Below are 17,773 nucleotides of genomic sequence, written 5' to 3' on the forward strand. Positions count from 1 at the left end.
TAGTTGTGTATATATATGCCAGCATTGTAATCTCTAGATATATTTTCATTATGTTATTAATCAAATATCAAGAAAGAATGTGAAAATTTAAAATGGAAATAAATAATTATTATTTTATGATGAATCAATTCATATAATCTATCAACCATTTTAATACCCATAATCATCGTTGAGTTTTATCAATTGTAAATAATCTACATTGACAATTTTTATTTTTACATACATGTTAGATAAATTATATATTAGTTTATTAATTTTATATTTAAATAAAAAATACACAAATGACAATAAAATAGATAAATATTAAAAACAATATTATATCTTTTGTAAAAGTTATAGTTTTAAGTTTTTAATTAATTATTTTATAATATAAATTATTTAAGTGTTAGTTAACCTAAATTTTTAAAAGTTATAAAAAGTATAACATCCCATTTTTAACATTTTATAATTGATAAAATCAGATATTATAAGATTGATAAAATAAAACATATTGTTTATATATATATATATATATATATAGTATTAATGTAATTATTAAAAAAATAATTATAATAATAAATATAGATAAAATAACTAAGGATAACTTAAAGCTTTTAAAAACTCCTATATTGGATAACTATTAAACGCTAAAGAAGACTATTCTATAACATCAACATCTTCTACTAAAGATGCATCAACACTTACCTTTTATCTGTATACATCAATAAAGTGATAATCGCAAAATAAACAAACAAAACACAAGAAACACACAAGAACAAACAAAACACAAAAAGAAAAAACATAAAAAACACAAAAGAAACAATAGGGTAAGCTGGTGTCCAAAAGAATTATTCTAAAATATTTAAATTATATCAATTATAAATTGTGCATGTATAAAATACAATAAATCATATATATACATTAACACAAACAATTGACACTAAATTCAATTATTTGGATACATGTCTTTAGCATTGGGCTTCATTCTAGGCGTGCACTTGTACTAATATTTATACTTTGTAGAGTCAAAAGCAAAAGGGTTATCACCATACTACTTATAAGGTTAGTCCTTTTCACATCTATGACCAAATTGTCCAGTGGCTAGGACCTTCTACCATTCTCTCTCCTCGACTATTATTTTCTATGAGTTGAATGGTTAATAGAATATCAAGATACCTTTTTACTAACCTTCCATATGTCAATGCATACACTAAAATCATTACTACAAAGAATTTCTCCTTGAAATTATTTCAACACCATCATAATACATGTCCACAACCATATATATCATCATTTTAATCAAACATAATAATAATCATAAACATACATAAAGTCCATTATAAATCTATTCTAAATCACCAAAGAAGAAAATATATCCAACATACAATTTGGCGCTTAGAGGTGGCATTCAACACCAAACCTTTTTCAAAAAGTGGCTCTCAGTGACAGTTCTGACGCTCAGTGACAATTTTGGTGCTTAACGCCATTCTTCTCGCAAAAAGTTACGCTCAACGACACTTTATGGTGATTAGTATCATAGAGCTAAAATGTTCCAGACCTATAGTGCAAAGATGGTGCTTAGTAGTGTCATGCTGTCACTCAGTGTCAAAGCATTTGCAAAAAGTGGTATTCAACAATATAGTATATTACACAACGCTCTAGAGCTCCCAAGCCTGCAGCACAAACTAACGCTTAACGTCATTATGATACCGCTCAACACCATATCAATTGACAACAAATGGATTTTACAATTCTAAGTGAACTTTGATCTAATTAGTTGCTCAAATTGGTACTGTTTTCTCGATGAACTAATTCAAAATAGTTTTAAACATGAAAACTCATACCAATTTGCTTAATTGTTCATATTTTAAGTTATCCTAGTCACACAAACTCAAGCACAAACCAACACAAAAATAATGAACCAATCATTCAATTTAAAACAATCATACATACTAAGCAAATTCATAAACATGCAAAACATCAAATTCACGCATAATGCTTTATCTATACATAAAAACATGATAAAAATGATCAGAAGATACTCTTATAATGATTGATAAACATAGACTCATAACAAATCTATTGTAAAACCTTTTAATATTAAATTACTATAACTTTACACGTAGAATTTGTTCAAATGGTTGTGTCTATTTATTATTTCTCATTAGACATTTTCAAAGCACAACAAAAATATATTTTCATTACATTATTGGGGAATGTGACTTTTCACTAAGCAAAGAAAAAATATATATTTTTAAGTCATTCGATGTCACAACCGCTCACACCAATTATTACATGAAAAAATTACAATTTGTTTTGTATTGTTTACTAAATAAATGTTTCTATCATGATAGAAAAAAATTACAAATAGGGGAGTAAAGTTAACAAACACCGATAAAGAAACTATTAAAATTATTAATAGCCCAAAAAGGCCCAATCCATTTTTTCAAAATCAGGGGAGATACTTTGGAATTGCTTGTGCCCAACAAATTTGCCTGTTCAGAACTGCACTGTAGTTGGTTGTTTTTCTTCCACCTCGCCATCTGTGACACAGTTTGAAGTGATTTAGGCTTATTTGAGGTAATTTTGTAAGCTTTGTTGTCTCTTTTGATTAAAGGACAAATCTTGCATTGTGCTCCATTTTCCTTTTAATGGTTGCATTGCCGTAGATAGTTCAGAGGACTTCCACCTTCAATTCTAGATCATAAAATCTACTTGTAATTTCTTTTCATTTTAGTTTTTTTTTCCTTTAATTTTTTCAATTCCTCATATTTTTATCATAATCGTATTGGCTTTTCAATAGTGTTGGTGTTCTTTACCTTGTGCATGTTATTTTTTTTTCTTTTGCTGTGCTGAGTTCATTTGCAACTTGATTAACCTTACTTGAAAGAACATGCGTCACCCTAACTTTTAAATTTTAATGTATTTTCTTTCTTTATTTATTTTCTTATCGGGTTTGGCACCTGAGGTTCCTTTGTCTCTGTTTGTAGAACTTTGGTGTGTTTCCGGATGCTGACTGTCATGAAGGTGCTGTTTTGATCGAATCTAAACTATAAATTCATCACCAATGGATTACAAATGCATTCAGTGCGGGTGCTCTGTCAAAACGCTTTACCTGCAGTATTCTCCAGGCAATATACGCTTGATGAAATGCGTAAGTCCTTTTCTTTTTACTGAAAAATAAGATGAAATTCATGATTATTCACTCTATTGTATCTTGAATTACCCAATTCATGAACTGATTTTCAGACCCTTTTGTGTCGTAGGAGAATTGCAGGGCTGTTGCAGACGAATATATTGAATGTGAAATCATGGTGCCTAGTACCTCTTTATGCCACTGGTTTATGAGTTGAAACGTCTTAACAGTCTGTCTAGTATGATGAAATGGTGGGACGAGGGCAGGGAGGACAGATAAAAAATGTGAAGATTTTAAATCTCCATCATTTGGCAGCGTAGAAATAAGGAGAATAATACCTTTTTATTTCTTTGCTCAACTATTTGAAAATTCAACAGTAACAGTTTCAAAGCAAACTCAATTGATTGTCGTGGAAGGACTTTCATATGGTTACAATAGATTTTCACACTATAAAATCAGTTCATTTTCAGCTGCCTATAATCTATTTTCTTTCTCTTTGTTTATGATGGTCACAATGAATTGTCTTTCTCTGGAAATGATTTACAAACTTTTTTTTTATTTGTCTCTTTCCTATTTCTCTCAAACAAAACACCCTTAAAATCCACCTTATTCTCACTTATTTTCATCCACTTCTATTTACATCTGCACTATTTCTTGCCCTCTTGCCAAACGGACCCTTAGTTTTTTGTCTTGAGATGACTCTGTTTCCTTTCCCCTTTGTAGATTCTGGTAATAGATTTGATACTTCACAAGCCCAAGGCCTATAGACATCTCCTCCACAATGTCATCAATCAAAAAACAATGAAGTTTCAGGTATGGTTGACCTCCTCCATTATCCCTCAGCTCTACCCTAGTTTATAATTGTGTTATTGCACGAGTCTTGTTGTTTTCTATGTATATTAATGAGCACTAAATTTAATTTCGTTGTTCTGAATATTGCAATTGTGATTATCTTTTTAAACATATTGGCAATCAAATTATTCAAGTTAGCATGGCTGCTGACATTAATGTTGCTTTATTATGCAGTCGTAATTTTGAAACATTTTAGTTTTGAACTATATTTGGAATCTCCAACGGGATCTACATTGTTACTTTTGGAGAAGCCTAATCTTTAAATTAAGAATATCTCTTCATTAAATTTTGGACATTCAAATAAATGAATTGATATGCTTCGGTTGCTACTTGTATTTTGGCCTGATTAATGCAAACAAGATATTTCTTTTTGTCTTATAATCAGGTAGAACTTGAATAATATGCATGGTTCTATGTAAGAGAGCATTTTCTAAATTGAGCGTTCACAGAATAAACGCTGATAAAATTCATTTTAACATGTGGCATGAGTAATGCTCAGAATATTGAGATCCAATTCATCATTATTCTTTCACTTGTACTCCATACTCTGTTAATTTTTACCTTACCACACTAACAAGCCGATATTTTCCATGACTTTGCAGGGACTACTCTGGAAATTGGCTATCGTTTTTCTTCTCTTTGAAGCTCGTATGCATTCTTTTGTAGACATCATTATTTTTCTTGCTTACGCAGCATAATATCATAAATTCTAGCCTTTGGTTTTCTTTTACGAAACGTATCACATAGGAGGACTTCGTTGTTTGTTGAAGACAGATGTTTGATCTTGGAAAGTGGCAAGGGAAAAACGGGTTCATTGATGAGTTTCTCTTCATTAGTATCAATATGCTTGAAGGTTCAGATATCTATATTAAAATAACGCTTTTTCTCAAATTACTTAGTCTGGATTTTTATATCAATTATAATGAATGTTGTGGCTTTCAATTTCAGGTGCTGGCGGATGTTTTATTTGGGAACTTTATGTTTCTTTTAACTTTCTTCATTATGATTAAGATATTTTTTCATGTATCAATCACCATCTCCAGGTATATATTTTTTATTTATTTGCCATACCTTGTGATGAATAAAGGACAATTAGTAATACAGAAAAAAGTAAAAATATGTTTGTTATTTTAGCAATTAGAAGAAAAATTTAGTAACAAAACTGCCCTCGAGTCTATCACAAGTGTTTTTATATAAGATATGATAAGGATAATTGCTTCTAGAGTCTTGCCTATTTTTAGTATTAGAAGGCGGACTTAAGCTTCACTCAATCTTACAATATTGACTTATATGGTGATGTTTGCGTTACTAGACTAGCTAGCCATTGAAGGCCTAAAACTACATCTGCCACCCCTATATCAAAGCTGAAGAGATCTTGACAAATTTTCAATCCTTGAATTTTCAGCATCAAACTTGTGCATTTCCCTTGGCATTTCAGTTTCCTCCCATCACCTACTTCCACCACATATGTAGGAGTATCTACATATGTCGGCCCACATCTTTTCATCAAATCTTTGGAGAGAAAATTATTGGAAGCCCCACAATCTATCATCACAATAATTTGTTCCTCACCAATGCATCCCCAAACCTTTCATGATTTCTTGGTGGTCATACCAGCCTAGGTGAACATAGACAGCTGCATTAATTTCACTTCCTCCAGCCACCCCTCCTGCACTTCTGGTGTTGCTTCTGTAACTAGAAGCATGTGAAATTGTTTGTTGCGGCAAATGTGATTTGGGTTGTACTTCTCATCACATCTAAAACGTAACCTTTTTTTATTTTGTCTTGCATTTCTTCATCAATCAATCTTCGAAAAGTTTATTCCCTCCGGCTTTTCTGGTGTTGCATTACTTCGCTGTGAACCCTGGTTTCTTCCCATTGAATTGTTTATTCCTCCCACTTCATCTCTCCCCTTTTCCGTAGCAGCCATTTTAGAATTTCCCTAATGAAACTCCTAGTTTTCTAATTGGATTTGGATACTATCACAACCTTACTTTCCATTGAACTCTTTCCTTTGGATAGAACTTTAATTTTATCTCAACCATTTGGGCTGTCATCATCAGGTCAGCCAAATTTGAAGGTTTATACAACTTGACTTCAGCCTTGATCTCATCCTTTAACCCATTCAAGAATATCCCAATTAGATAATCTTGATCCATTCCTTTTAACAAACCTGCATATTGCTCGAATTGTTCTTCTACATTTCCTGTTTGTTCCAACGCCAGCAAAACTTCGAAAGGATTTCTAAACATATCTGGCTGAGAACGTTGCACCACTGCTATCTTGAAAGATTCCCAAGTGGGATATGGGTTGCAAGATTCCCACCATTGAAATCAATTTAAAGCTTTTCCCTCCAAAGCCACCATCACTGATTGCATTCTTTCAACTTCGGAGACTTTCAAACGAAAATATCAGTCCAATCTATTAGTCCAGCCAAAAGCATCTTTCCCTGCAAAGATTGGTATATCCAGTTTGTGCCACCTTGAACCTCCATTTACTTTGTTGTCTTGATCTGTCTTGATCTCTTTCAAAGTCTTTTGGGCCGAAAAGTCAGTATTATTAGACCCAGGTGTTGAATTGTAGGTGCTCTTTTCCACTACTCTCGATGATCCCCTGATCGAATTCTCCATTCTTTGAGGACATTCTAGTTGCTCATTTTCCGCTGTTAGTCTATCGTGTCTATTTTCTTGAATCATGCTTTCTATCTAGACTTTCGAATTTGGAGTCCATTTTGGTGTTAACTATACGTGATCAACACAACTACCACAGAGCCAAGAAGGAAGCTCTGAATACCGATTGATAGGACAGCCAGTAGCTAAAGAAAGATACATGACAGGTTCTTAAATGATTTTATTATGAACATAGTTGTTCTGCCAATGTGACAGGAATACAACACAAGATATCTCAGCACACACAGGTCTTCTGAGAGGACCTTAACTCTCCCAAACCCCTTTCCTCCTAAACTCCAAAAACTAAAAATGACAGCCTAAACACAAACTATATATAATAGTCTGTTTTACAAGGTTACAACTGTAGGAGGTTATAACTGCTTCTATTTATTTCTCCTAGTATGGACTTTTCCACCGAACCTATCAAAGAATAAATTGGTCCGTTTATTAGCCTATGGACCTTCCCAGCCTTGGCCCATATGGCCATTGGGCCAAATTGGCTATGCTTATTTTGGCTTTTATTTTTGAAGCCCGACCTGACTTGAATCACAAACCATGCAAGCCAGTCTTAAGTTTGTATCCACTTATATATTATAATTTAATCATATCTTTAGTACATGTGAGGTTTTCAACAAACGTCACATTGAAGAATGAACATCTTGAGTGCAAAGTTAGATATTTGTGAGTGGTCCAGTAGCTATCTAATAGTGAGTAATACAATGGACTCAACAAAACTCGTTAGGATAAATTCTAATATTGTATTAAAAAGTCTAGGAAAGACAAACACTGAGATGAAATAGTGTGTTTTCGAGACAACACGGGGCGCTTTATTTATATTAAGAGAAAAAGGAATCAACATAATAAATTGGGGAGATTTTACATTCTTTAATAACAAAGATATGATATGGGAATAAATAAAAATGTTCCTAATAATACATATATAATCTAGAATTTTTTATTATATACCATCAATTCCTTAGTTCAATATTCTCGATTATAATGAATTCCTTATTTCTATAGTTATAACAATGAATATAAGTTTAGAAATATTTTTACATGATAAATTGTTAAAGGTTGAGAGAGAGATTTAGAAAAGTTAACTAAGTTGGTAAAGAGAAAAAACCCATTGCTTTAACTTACATGAGTACAAATTTAGCTTATGTAGCCACTACAACTCATAGGAAACTCAGACATGCCTCACAAATGATGTGTCCTATGTTCGACAAGTATCGGACACCAACACACAAATGACACTACTACAACACGTGTGAAGTGTCCAATTTGGAAGATATTTTTTTGTTGCTTACATAATTTTGACATGATTCGAGTACAATGTTAATAAGAACAAATGCAATGATTTTCTAAAATCCATAAACTTGTAAACTTATTGCATAAGTTTCTATTATAATTATAGAAATAAGTTACAAAGCTTATATGATCACCACTTTTAACTTTTTGCATATTAGATAGATGGATTAAATTCATTTTTGTAGTATGTTTAGATTATTATATTTGACTAACCTTGTTTATAGATTATTTTGAGTATATATGATAGACCTGAAAGGAATAAGGGGAAGTGGATAGTGTACGAGAGAAGGAAGAGGCACAACTGATGCGATTAACTAACTAACGGTCTGGCACTTAACTGCCTTTAGCAGTTAAGTGAGGAGGGAAACCATTATAAATAGGAGAGTTAGTGTAGGAGGGGGGACTTTTGGTTAATTGTTTGTTAAACAGGTTCTGTCCTGGGGAGAGCGTTAGGCCTCTATTGTTCATTGTATAGAGATATTCTTTTGTGAATAAAAGAGATCTTTCTTCATTACCTGGTGTTTTTGGTGTGAGTTTGGAGTATTGATTAGGTTCGTTGTGGAGGATTCTATCAAATTGGTCCGACCTGCCGGATCCATTGATAGCCAAACGTGATGGAGGGAAGAGTGGTGACGGTTGCGGAACAGATGGAAGCGGTGGAGGTGGCGTTGGCAGAAACGAAAGCGGAAACGGTGTACCTGCGGCATGAAACCGGGACGCTGAGGCAAAACTGTGAGATGATGCGCCAAGATATCCAAGCGATTTTGACGATCTTGAAAGACCGCAAGACCGACAATAGAGGGGTGCGACGGGATGGGAGTGAATCGTCTGTCAATGATAACGCCGGAGGATCAGGAGACGATGGGGGCCAAACCGGAGCAGAACGTACGGGGGCGATGATCAATTGGCGGAAGCGGGTGAACTTGCCCGTGTTTGAAGGTGGCGAACCCTGGAATTGGATGAGTCGGGCGGAAAAGTTTTTCGAGGTACAAAAAGTGGAAGAAGAGGAGAGGATGCAACTGGCGTTTATCAGCATGGAAGGGTACGCCGGAAGCTGGTTCCGATTCTGGCGGGAGAAGACTAAGAACTACTCGTGGGAGGGGTTGAAAAGAGCATTGGTAATTCGCTTCGGAGGAGGAACTCGGGGAACCGTCTATGAGAAGCTATCGGCAATCAGACAGACGGGGCCGGTGGAAGACTACGCCAGGGATTTTGAGGTGTTAGTGGGTCAGACGACTCAAATTCCAGAGGAGCAAATCCTGGGTTATTTTATGGCGGGTCTCAGGGAAGAGGTGAGCGACCAGGTGAGACCGCATGATCCGCCAGACCTTATGACTGCGATGCGGGTCGCGAGGGACGTTGAAAAATTTTGTGCGCCGTTGAAGACGGGAGGAGGATCGGGGTACAAAAATCTAAGTTCGTGGGGGCGGTCGGCGGGAACAGTCGCGCGGGTGGACCCACCGAGAGAAACGCAGAATCGAGGGGGAACCATCGAGAGTGTCGGGTTGGTTAAGAGGGAGACGACCCAAGGAGGAGGCGTTGCCAGAACCACCGGTGACGGGAGAGATCGAGGCCCGCGAAACCTACCGTATGCGGAGTACTTGAAAAGGAGAGAGGAGGGCAAATGTTTCCGCTGCGGAGGGCCGTTTGGTCCGGGTCATCGGTGCCCGGAACGGGGACTTCGCATGTTGATCGTGGTGGATGAGGAGGAGGAAGACAGCGGCGAGACGGAAACAGAAGTGAACATCGCTCAAATGGAACTGTCGGCTTTGTCAGCAGGGGGGTTGTCGTCCCCCAAAACGATGAAGTTGTGGGGGCGGATAGGTCAGCGAGAGGTCTTGGTGCTGATCGACAGTGGCGCGAGCCACAATTTCATTAGTCGCAGAGTAGTGGAGGAGCTGGGGTTTAAGGTGGAGGATACCCAGCCGTATCTCGTGTGCTTGGGGGATGGTCAACGGAAGAAGATTAGGGGGTGTTGTGAACAGGTGGCCGTAAAGGTCGGAGAAGCTGATATCGTTGAACGGTTTTATTTGTTCGAGTTGGGAGGGGTAGAGTTAATTCTGGGGATAGACTGGTTGAGGAAATTGGGGAAGGTGACGGTGGACTGGGGAACCTTAAGCATGATTTACCGACAGGGAGAAGAGGAGATCACCATTAAAGGTGACCCCACATTAGAAAGAAAGATTGTGGGACCCAGAACTTTATCAAAAGTAGATGACGTGGAAGTCTGCTTACTGATTTGGGAGTTGGGCTTGCTGGAGGCCCAGAACGTGAATCAGAATGGTAAGGACCTTTTTGAAGGACAGAGGGAGGAACTGGGAGAATTATTGGGCCGGTATCACAAGGTGTTCGCAGAGCCCACTAGTCTTCCACCTGAAAGAGAGAGGGTGCACCAGATAAAGCTGAAGGAGGGAATGGACCCAGTGAACGTCCGGCCTTATCGGTATCCGCATGTCATGAAGGGTGAGATCGAACGGCAAGTTGCGGAAATGCTTCGAACTGGGGTGATCCGGCCGAGCCACAACCCGTATTCGAGCCCAGTCATTTTGGTAAAGAAGAAGGACGGGAGCTGGCGGTTTTGCGTCGACTACAGGGCGCTCAATCGGGCCACCGTACCGGACAAATTTCCGATTCCCGTGATTGAAGAATTGTTGGATGAGCTGAAAGGAGCGTGTTACTTTTCAAAGATAGATTTGAGAGCGGGATATCACCAAATTCGCATGGACAAGGGGGATATAGAGAAGACAACATTCCGGACGCATCAAGGGCACTACGAATTTGTGGTGATGCCCTTCGGACTCACTAACGGCCTCCACGGGTTTTCTTATAATTTGGATATGTTATTTAGGGATAAATCTTTTAGGACTAGGACTACATAGTTATGGTTCATTTACATCTAATTAATTAAAAAAAAATTCACAAATATTGGGAACATTTGATAGAATAAGAAAAAAAACTCCCAATAAAATGATTAAGACCCCGTTGAATCAAGTAATGTAATATTGATTCAAGGGGTTCTCACAAACAACAAACATATTGAATTAGAATTCAAATTCATTTTTATGTAATTAAGAAAAGAAAAAAAGAAATCCATTTTTTTTTATTGTGCATCGGATTTATTTCTATTTTTTCTTTTTCATTTATTCCCGAAAAATATCTATAAAAAATTAGAGAGAATAGTTTCAACCTTGTCAGCCGAAAATGAAAAAATAAAATCTGGATAAATGCCAATACTTATTACGGGTATAAGGATAGAAATTGAAATAAATAATTCTCGTGGCCCCGAATCAAACAAATAAGAATTTGGTGTATTAAAAAGCTTGTATCCATAGAACATTTGACGTAAGATAGATAATAAATAAATAGGAGTTAATATCATTCCAATTGCGGTTACAAAAGTTACGAGTATTTTTGTGATGAAAAGATATTTTTGATTGGTAATTATTCCCAATAATACTATCAATTCTGCAACAAAACCGCTCATGCCCGGTAATGCAAGAGAAGCCATCGATAAGATAGTGAAAATCGTGAATATTTTTGGCATTGGGATAGCCATTCCACCCATTTCGTCGAGATAAAGAAGACATAGTCTATCATAACTAGTTCCCGCCAAGAAAAAAAGGGCAGCACCAATAAATCCGTGAGAGATTATTTGTAAAATAGCCCCATTCAGCCCTGTCTCGCTTATAGAACCAATTCCTAAAATTAAGAAACCCATATGAGATACCGAGGAATAAGCTATTCTTTTTTTTATATTGCGTTGACCAAGAGATGTTGAAGCTGCATAGATTATTTGAATGGAACCTAATAGCATTAACCATGGACAAAATATAGAATGAGCGCGAGATAATAACTCCATATTAATTCGAACCAACCCATATGCTCCCATTTTTAATAATATTCCGGCTAAAAGCATACAAGTGCTGTAATGCGCCTCTCCATGGGTATCAGGTAACCATGTATGTAAGGGTATAATTGGTGATTTGACAGCAAAAGCAATAAGAAATCCCATATAGAAGATTATTTCCAGTGCCACGGGATATGATTGACTAGTTAATGATTCAAAATTTAATGTTGGTTCATTAGAACTATAGAAACTCATACCCAGAATTCCCAGTAATAAAAAAACAGAACTTCCCGCAGTGTACAAAATAAACTTTGTAGCTGAATACAAACGTTTTTTTCCACCCCACATAGATAAAAGTAGATAAACGGGAATTAATTCTAATTCCCACATGATGAAAAAAAGTAAAATGTCTTGAGAAGAAAATGTTCCTAGTTGACCACTATACATTGCTAACATCAGAAAATAGAATAATTTAGATTCTCGAGTAACTGGTTGAGCTGATAACGTAGCTAACGTAGTGATAAATCCCGTTAATAAAAGAGGTCCTAGAGAGAGTCCATCTATTCCGAATCTCCAGTAAAAGTCAAAAAAATGGATCCATTTATAATTTTCTGTCAATTGGATTAGTGGATCATCCAATTCGAAGTGATAACAAAATACATAGGTTATTAGAAGGAGATCTATGAAACATATACAATAAGTATACCATTTAATTGTCTTATTTCCTTTATGGGGAAATAAGACAATTAAAGAACCTCCGACTATTGGCAAAACTACAATTGTTGTTAACCAAGGAAAATAATTCGTGATAAAAATAAGATATACTTAGACTACAAAAACCCGGGCTCAAAATATTTTTTTATTTTGAGCCCGGATTTTTGCCAGTAAAAAAAAAGTACTTGTATGCGGTTCTTTTTGAAACGTATCAATAAGTTAGACCCATGCTTCGAGTTGTTTCATGCCATAAATAAACTCTAACACTTAAGAAATCCGTCGGATAGGCGGATTCACACCTCTTACAACCAACACAGTCCTCTGTTCTTGGGGCAGAAGCAATTTGTTTAGCTTTACATCCGTCCCAAGGTATCATTTCTAATACATCTGTTGGGCAGGCTCGTACACATTGAGTACATCCTATACATGTATCATAAATCTTTACTGAATGTGACATTGGATCATAATCCTTGAACATCAAAAATTCAACAATTTCAATCTAGTAAATGGGTAAACCAATTCTATATAGGATATATATATATCTATATTATATACCAGATGAATCAATGATTTATAAGAATTTTGCTACTAAAAATAGGTTTATAGAAAATCGCATAGTATTGTTAGATTCATTAGGATATAAACAAGCAGTTTTTTTAGTGCCAAAATGAATAATACCAAAAACAAGATGTTTTATATTTTTTATATTTTGATTAACGCGATGTAGATATCTCTTCCGGATAAAAAAAGAAGTGATTTCATTCTTTTTGATTCTTAGTAAAACTAATAAAAAAATTTCGTTTTTTCTTTTAAGTTTTACTTGTTTCTTCCCCCATAAAGATATTGAATAGAATGAACTATTTTTTTTTCCATTAAAATTCAAAAAATGAACGTCTAAATATCCTTCAAAAACAAGTAAATAAATTCGAAACATATAAAATGCACGACTTTTCAAAGTTCGATGAACAGTCTCTTCCAACCCTTTTTGAGAAGGTTCGTCCTCGTCTTTTTCGACGATATCTTAGTTTACAGCCGATCATGGGGGGAGCATCTGAAGCATGTGGAGACGGTGTTGTCCGTCCTGGAGCGTGATGGCTGGGTGGCAAATAAGGGGAAGTGTGAGTTTGGGTAGACTAAAGTAAGGTACTTGGGCCATGTGATTTCGCAAAAAGGGGTCGAAATGGATGCGGAAAAGGTATCGGCAGTAAAGGAGTGGGAGAGACCGAAAACTCTGAAGGGGCTGAGAGGGTTCTTGGGGCTAATGGGGTATTACCGGAAGTTCGTAAAAGACTACGGCAAGATCGCCAAACCGTTAACGGAGTTGTTAAAAAAAGGGGGATTCGTTTGGAACGATAAGGCAGAGGAGGCATGGGAAAATCTGAAGGAAGCAATGACGACGGCGCCCGTGTTATCCTTGCCAGATTTTCGGCAGCCGTTCCATATTGAATGTGATGCATCTGGTCGAGGAGTCGGAGCGGTGCTGATGCAGAATAAGAAACCTATCGCCTACTTCAGCAAGGCGTTGTCGGAGAGGACGCTAAGTAAGTCAATTTACGAGAAGGAATTAATGGCGCTGGTGATGGCCATTCAACACTGGAGGCCATATCTTCTGGGTCAGCGATTTGTGGTTCACACCGATCAGAAAAGTCTAAGACACTTGCTTGAACAGCGCATCACTACCCAAAACCAACAAAATTGGATTGCAAAGCTGATGGGGTACGATTTTGAGATCGTATATAAGGCGGGTACGTTGAATCAGGTAGCTGATGCTTTGTCGAGAAAAAAAGAAGAGGAAGGCACGGAGGAGGGGGAACTCAGGGTGGTGGCTAGACCGTACTGGCAAGATTTTGAAGAAGTAACCAGGGAAGTGGCAGCGGATCCGATTTTGCAGAAAGTGGTGGAAGAAATCAAAGCAGACCCGAACACCCATCCTGCGTATTCTCTGGAGAATGAAAGGCTTCATTACAAGGGCCGGCTGGTGTTGTCAGCCAAATCTTCGTGGATTGCCACATTAATAGCAGAATTTCACGTAACGCAGGCAGGAGGCCATTCCGGAGTTTATCGAACCTACCGGAGAATCGCTCAATCCCTATTTTGGAGGGGGATAAAGAAAGACGTGACCGAGTTCGTAGCACGATGTAGTGTATGTCAGCAACACAAATATCTGTCTTCTTCTCCTCAGGGGTTATTGCAGCCATTGCCGATTCCAAACGCGGTGTGGGAAGATTTGAGCTTAGATTTCATTGTAAGGCTACCCAAATCCAGAGGGCATGATGCGATATTAGTTGTGGTGGATCGTTTGAGTAAGTACGCCCATTTTCTGCCCTTAAAACATCCTTACACAGCCCGAACGGTTGCTGAGGTTTTCACGCGGGAGATTGTTCGGTTACATGGGATTCCTCAGTCGGTGGTAAGTGACCGAGACCCCTTGTTTCTTAGTCTTTTTTGGAAAGAACTCTTTAAGGGATTGGGGACGAAGCTGAAAATGAGTACGGCTTACCATCCCGAGACGGACGGCCAAACTGAAGTCGTGAACAGGGTGCTAGAAGGATACCTCCGATGTTTTTGTTCGGAGCAACCAGCAGGATGGATGGCGGTCTTACCTTGGGCTGAGTATTGGTATAATACCAACTATCAAGGAGCTATAAAGTGCACCCCATTTGAGACAGTCTATGGGAGGCAACCTCCCTCGTTGCATAGATACATTCCGGGAGAAACTTTAGTTGAGGCAGTGAGTCAAGAGCTTTTGACCCGTGATGAGGCTTTGAGACAGTTGAAATTTCATTTGGAGAAGGCACAAGAACAGATGATAAGGCAAGCGAACAAGAAAAGGAAACCAACGAATTTTGAAGTGGGAGATTGGGTTTATCTAAGGATAAGACCCCATAGGCAGACTTCAATGCCAACTAGGCTGCACCCAAAATTGTCGGCGAGGTACTTTGGGCCGTTCCAGATCAGTCAGAGAGTAGGGGAGGTAGCTTACAAGTTGCAGTTACCAGATACAGCGCGGATCCATCCCGTTTTTCACGTATCCCAATTAAAAAAGGCTATAGGGGAGCGAAGGGTAGAAAAGGAATTACCGCGAGAATTGCAAGCAGAAGGGCCGTCTTTCTGGCCAGTGGGAGTTTTGGGGAGAAGGCAAGCTCAACAGGGAAAGAAGACAGTGCCACAATTGCTGATTGAGTGGCAGGAAGGAGGTTCGGATGGGGCAACTTGGGAGGATGAGGCAACTATCAGAGAACAATATCCTGACTTCAACCTTGGGGACAAGGTTGAATTTCAGGCGGAGGGTATTGATAGACCTGAAAGGAATAAGGGGAAGTGGATAGTGTACGAGAGAAGGAAGAGGCACAACTGATGCGATTAACTAACTAACGGTCTGGCACTTAACTGCCTTTAGCAGTTAAGTGAGGAGGGAAACCATTATAAATAGGAGAGTTAGTGTAGGAGGGGGGACTTTTGGTTAATTGTTTGTTAAACAGGTTCTGTCCTGGGGAGAGGGTTAGGCCTCTATTGTTCATTGTATAGAGATATTCTTTTGTGAATAAAAGAGATCTTTCTTCATTACCTGGTGTTTTTGGTGTGAGTTTGGAGTATTGATTAGGTTCGTTGTGGAGGATTCTATCAATATAGGTATTGGTTATTAAATTAAATTATTCATAATCATTTAATATATAGATTTGTGTCCTACATTTTGGAGACTACACGTGTTGAAGAGTCTGCGTCGTGTTCAGTGTTTATGCCAGAATTTGTGCTACGTAGGTTACAGCTGAATTAGCCTTAGGACAGTTGTTGCTTTACTGCTTTGTAACTGACTTGTAATGGACTAGCATTCTGTACTAATGCCCAAGATGGCAGCCGTAGGTCGATAGACCTAATGATAAGCAATAAGTTGCAACTTTTAAACCTTGTAATTAATGGGATGAGAATATATAATGCATGATAGATTTTGGGACACTTTTTTTCTCGTTGTATTGTTATGGAAGCATTAGTTTTGTTTTTTTTTTTCTGTTAAATTTCTATAATTCTATTGTGTCAGTTTGGTGTTTCTGGACCATCATGATCACTTCAGCTTAAATTATCCATGTATGCAGGGGCATTGACCTTTTGCTTATACTAATGATTTCAAGTTACTTCAAGATTTTTCTTGTCGCCATGATGGTAATATTTGCAATGAGGAAATCTAAGTTGGTCCTTTTAGTTTTATTGTTGATCGTTTCCTGTGGCTTCTAATGTCTATGATGTTAAATGCAATACATGTTTAACTTTAATAGGTCTGGGAGTTTCCATCTTCAGTGATCGTCATCATCGAATTATTCTGTTTATCATCGAATGCTGTTGCATTGAAAGGTTAGCGCTAAACTGTTGCTGAATCCTTGGAAAAATCTTAATTATACTCATTTATGCAAGCATTGGACGACTGTTTGTTGCCTCAAATCATATTTTTCATAAGCAGTTGTTGGATTCATATAAAACTCAGTATCATCTATGAATCCTTGATCCATCGATATTGTATATTTCATCCCCAACTTTTATATAAGCCATTTTTCTGCTTAGGTTATTTCACACAGTAGTAGGTACATTTATGTTTTGTTTGAGTAGCCAGTGGTAGTAATAAAAAGACTACGTGTCTCTCATACGAGAATTAAGTTGCTAAATGAAATAAAGATATAAGGAAAGTATTATTTTTTGAGTGTTTTACCTGACATGGTATTTGATTATATCACTTGGATTGACAATCCAACTGTTGTACAGTCAATTGATTTCCTTTTGTGGCATTAATTGCTTAAGTTATATGATGCAAATAAGTAATTTTCTTTCCCTCGTTTTATGATCTGAACATATGTCTACTTCAAAACTGCGTTTGTTCAACTAGTGCTTGTATTTCACATACGATCTTAATGCTTTTTATTGAGCACTGATGAAGTTTTTCTTGTCAACTAGTGATGACTGAGTCAACTATGAGTCGTTGTGTTTGGACCTGCTTCTTTGCATATGCTATAAAGTTTTTGGTCACTCAGATATTGGAGCTCATGTTATTGGGGCAATTAAGGCAAGGCTGGAGTCAAATTTCAAGCTCATTCTTGAAATCAGCATGATTTAATTTTGCATTCTCATCTTAATGTATAAGAAGTAAAATTTCGTAGCAAGTATTTCTGACCTGTATATATGTTCCTTGCCATTCTTATATTTCTTAAAATTCTAGTGTGCTTCTGAACGCTGTTATTATGCTTCACAAATTTAGTTTTTCGAGCCGCGTAATGAACA

General features: G+C 37.1%; 2 protein-coding genes across 4 annotated transcripts; one reads left to right on the forward strand and one right to left on the reverse strand.

Annotated features, from left to right (window-relative positions):
• Positions 1-2,432: 2,432 nt before the first annotated feature.
• On the forward strand, positions 2,433-17,723 carry LOC108329380 (protein ARV 2). 3 transcript variants are annotated; one of them, XM_017563553.2, is made up of 10 exons: positions 2,433-2,559; positions 2,970-3,133; positions 3,246-3,293; positions 3,839-3,928; positions 4,570-4,615; positions 4,738-4,820; positions 4,916-5,010; positions 16,600-16,666; positions 16,780-16,855; positions 17,450-17,723. In XM_017563553.2, the coding sequence occupies exons 2-10, from the start codon at positions 3,047-3,049 to the stop codon at positions 17,602-17,604; spliced, it is 747 nt and encodes a 248-aa protein (XP_017419042.1). In that variant the 5' UTR covers positions 2,433-2,559; positions 2,970-3,046; the 3' UTR covers positions 17,605-17,723. The 3 variants fall into 3 exon arrangements, with proteins under 3 accessions (XP_017419042.1, XP_017419043.1, XP_052728408.1); XM_017563554.2 differs by lacking the exon at positions 2,433-2,559 and adding an exon at positions 2,589-2,696; XM_052872448.1 differs by lacking the exons at positions 2,433-2,559; positions 2,970-3,133; positions 3,246-3,293; ... (3 more) ...; positions 4,916-5,010; positions 17,450-17,723 and having other exon boundaries at positions 12,363-16,666.
• LOC128195228 (NAD(P)H-quinone oxidoreductase chain 4, chloroplastic) lies at positions 10,964-12,378 on the reverse strand. The gene has a single exon (XM_052872449.1). It carries the CDS (start codon positions 12,245-12,247, stop codon positions 11,102-11,104), a length of 1,146 nt encoding a protein of 381 aa, XP_052728409.1. The 5' UTR covers positions 12,248-12,378; the 3' UTR covers positions 10,964-11,101.
• Positions 17,724-17,773: the final 50 nt, after the last annotated feature.

Source organism: Vigna angularis, chromosome 2, assembly GCF_016808095.1.
Source record: "Vigna angularis cultivar LongXiaoDou No.4 chromosome 2, ASM1680809v1, whole genome shotgun sequence".
NCBI lineage: Eukaryota > Viridiplantae > Streptophyta > Magnoliopsida > Fabales > Fabaceae > Vigna > Vigna angularis.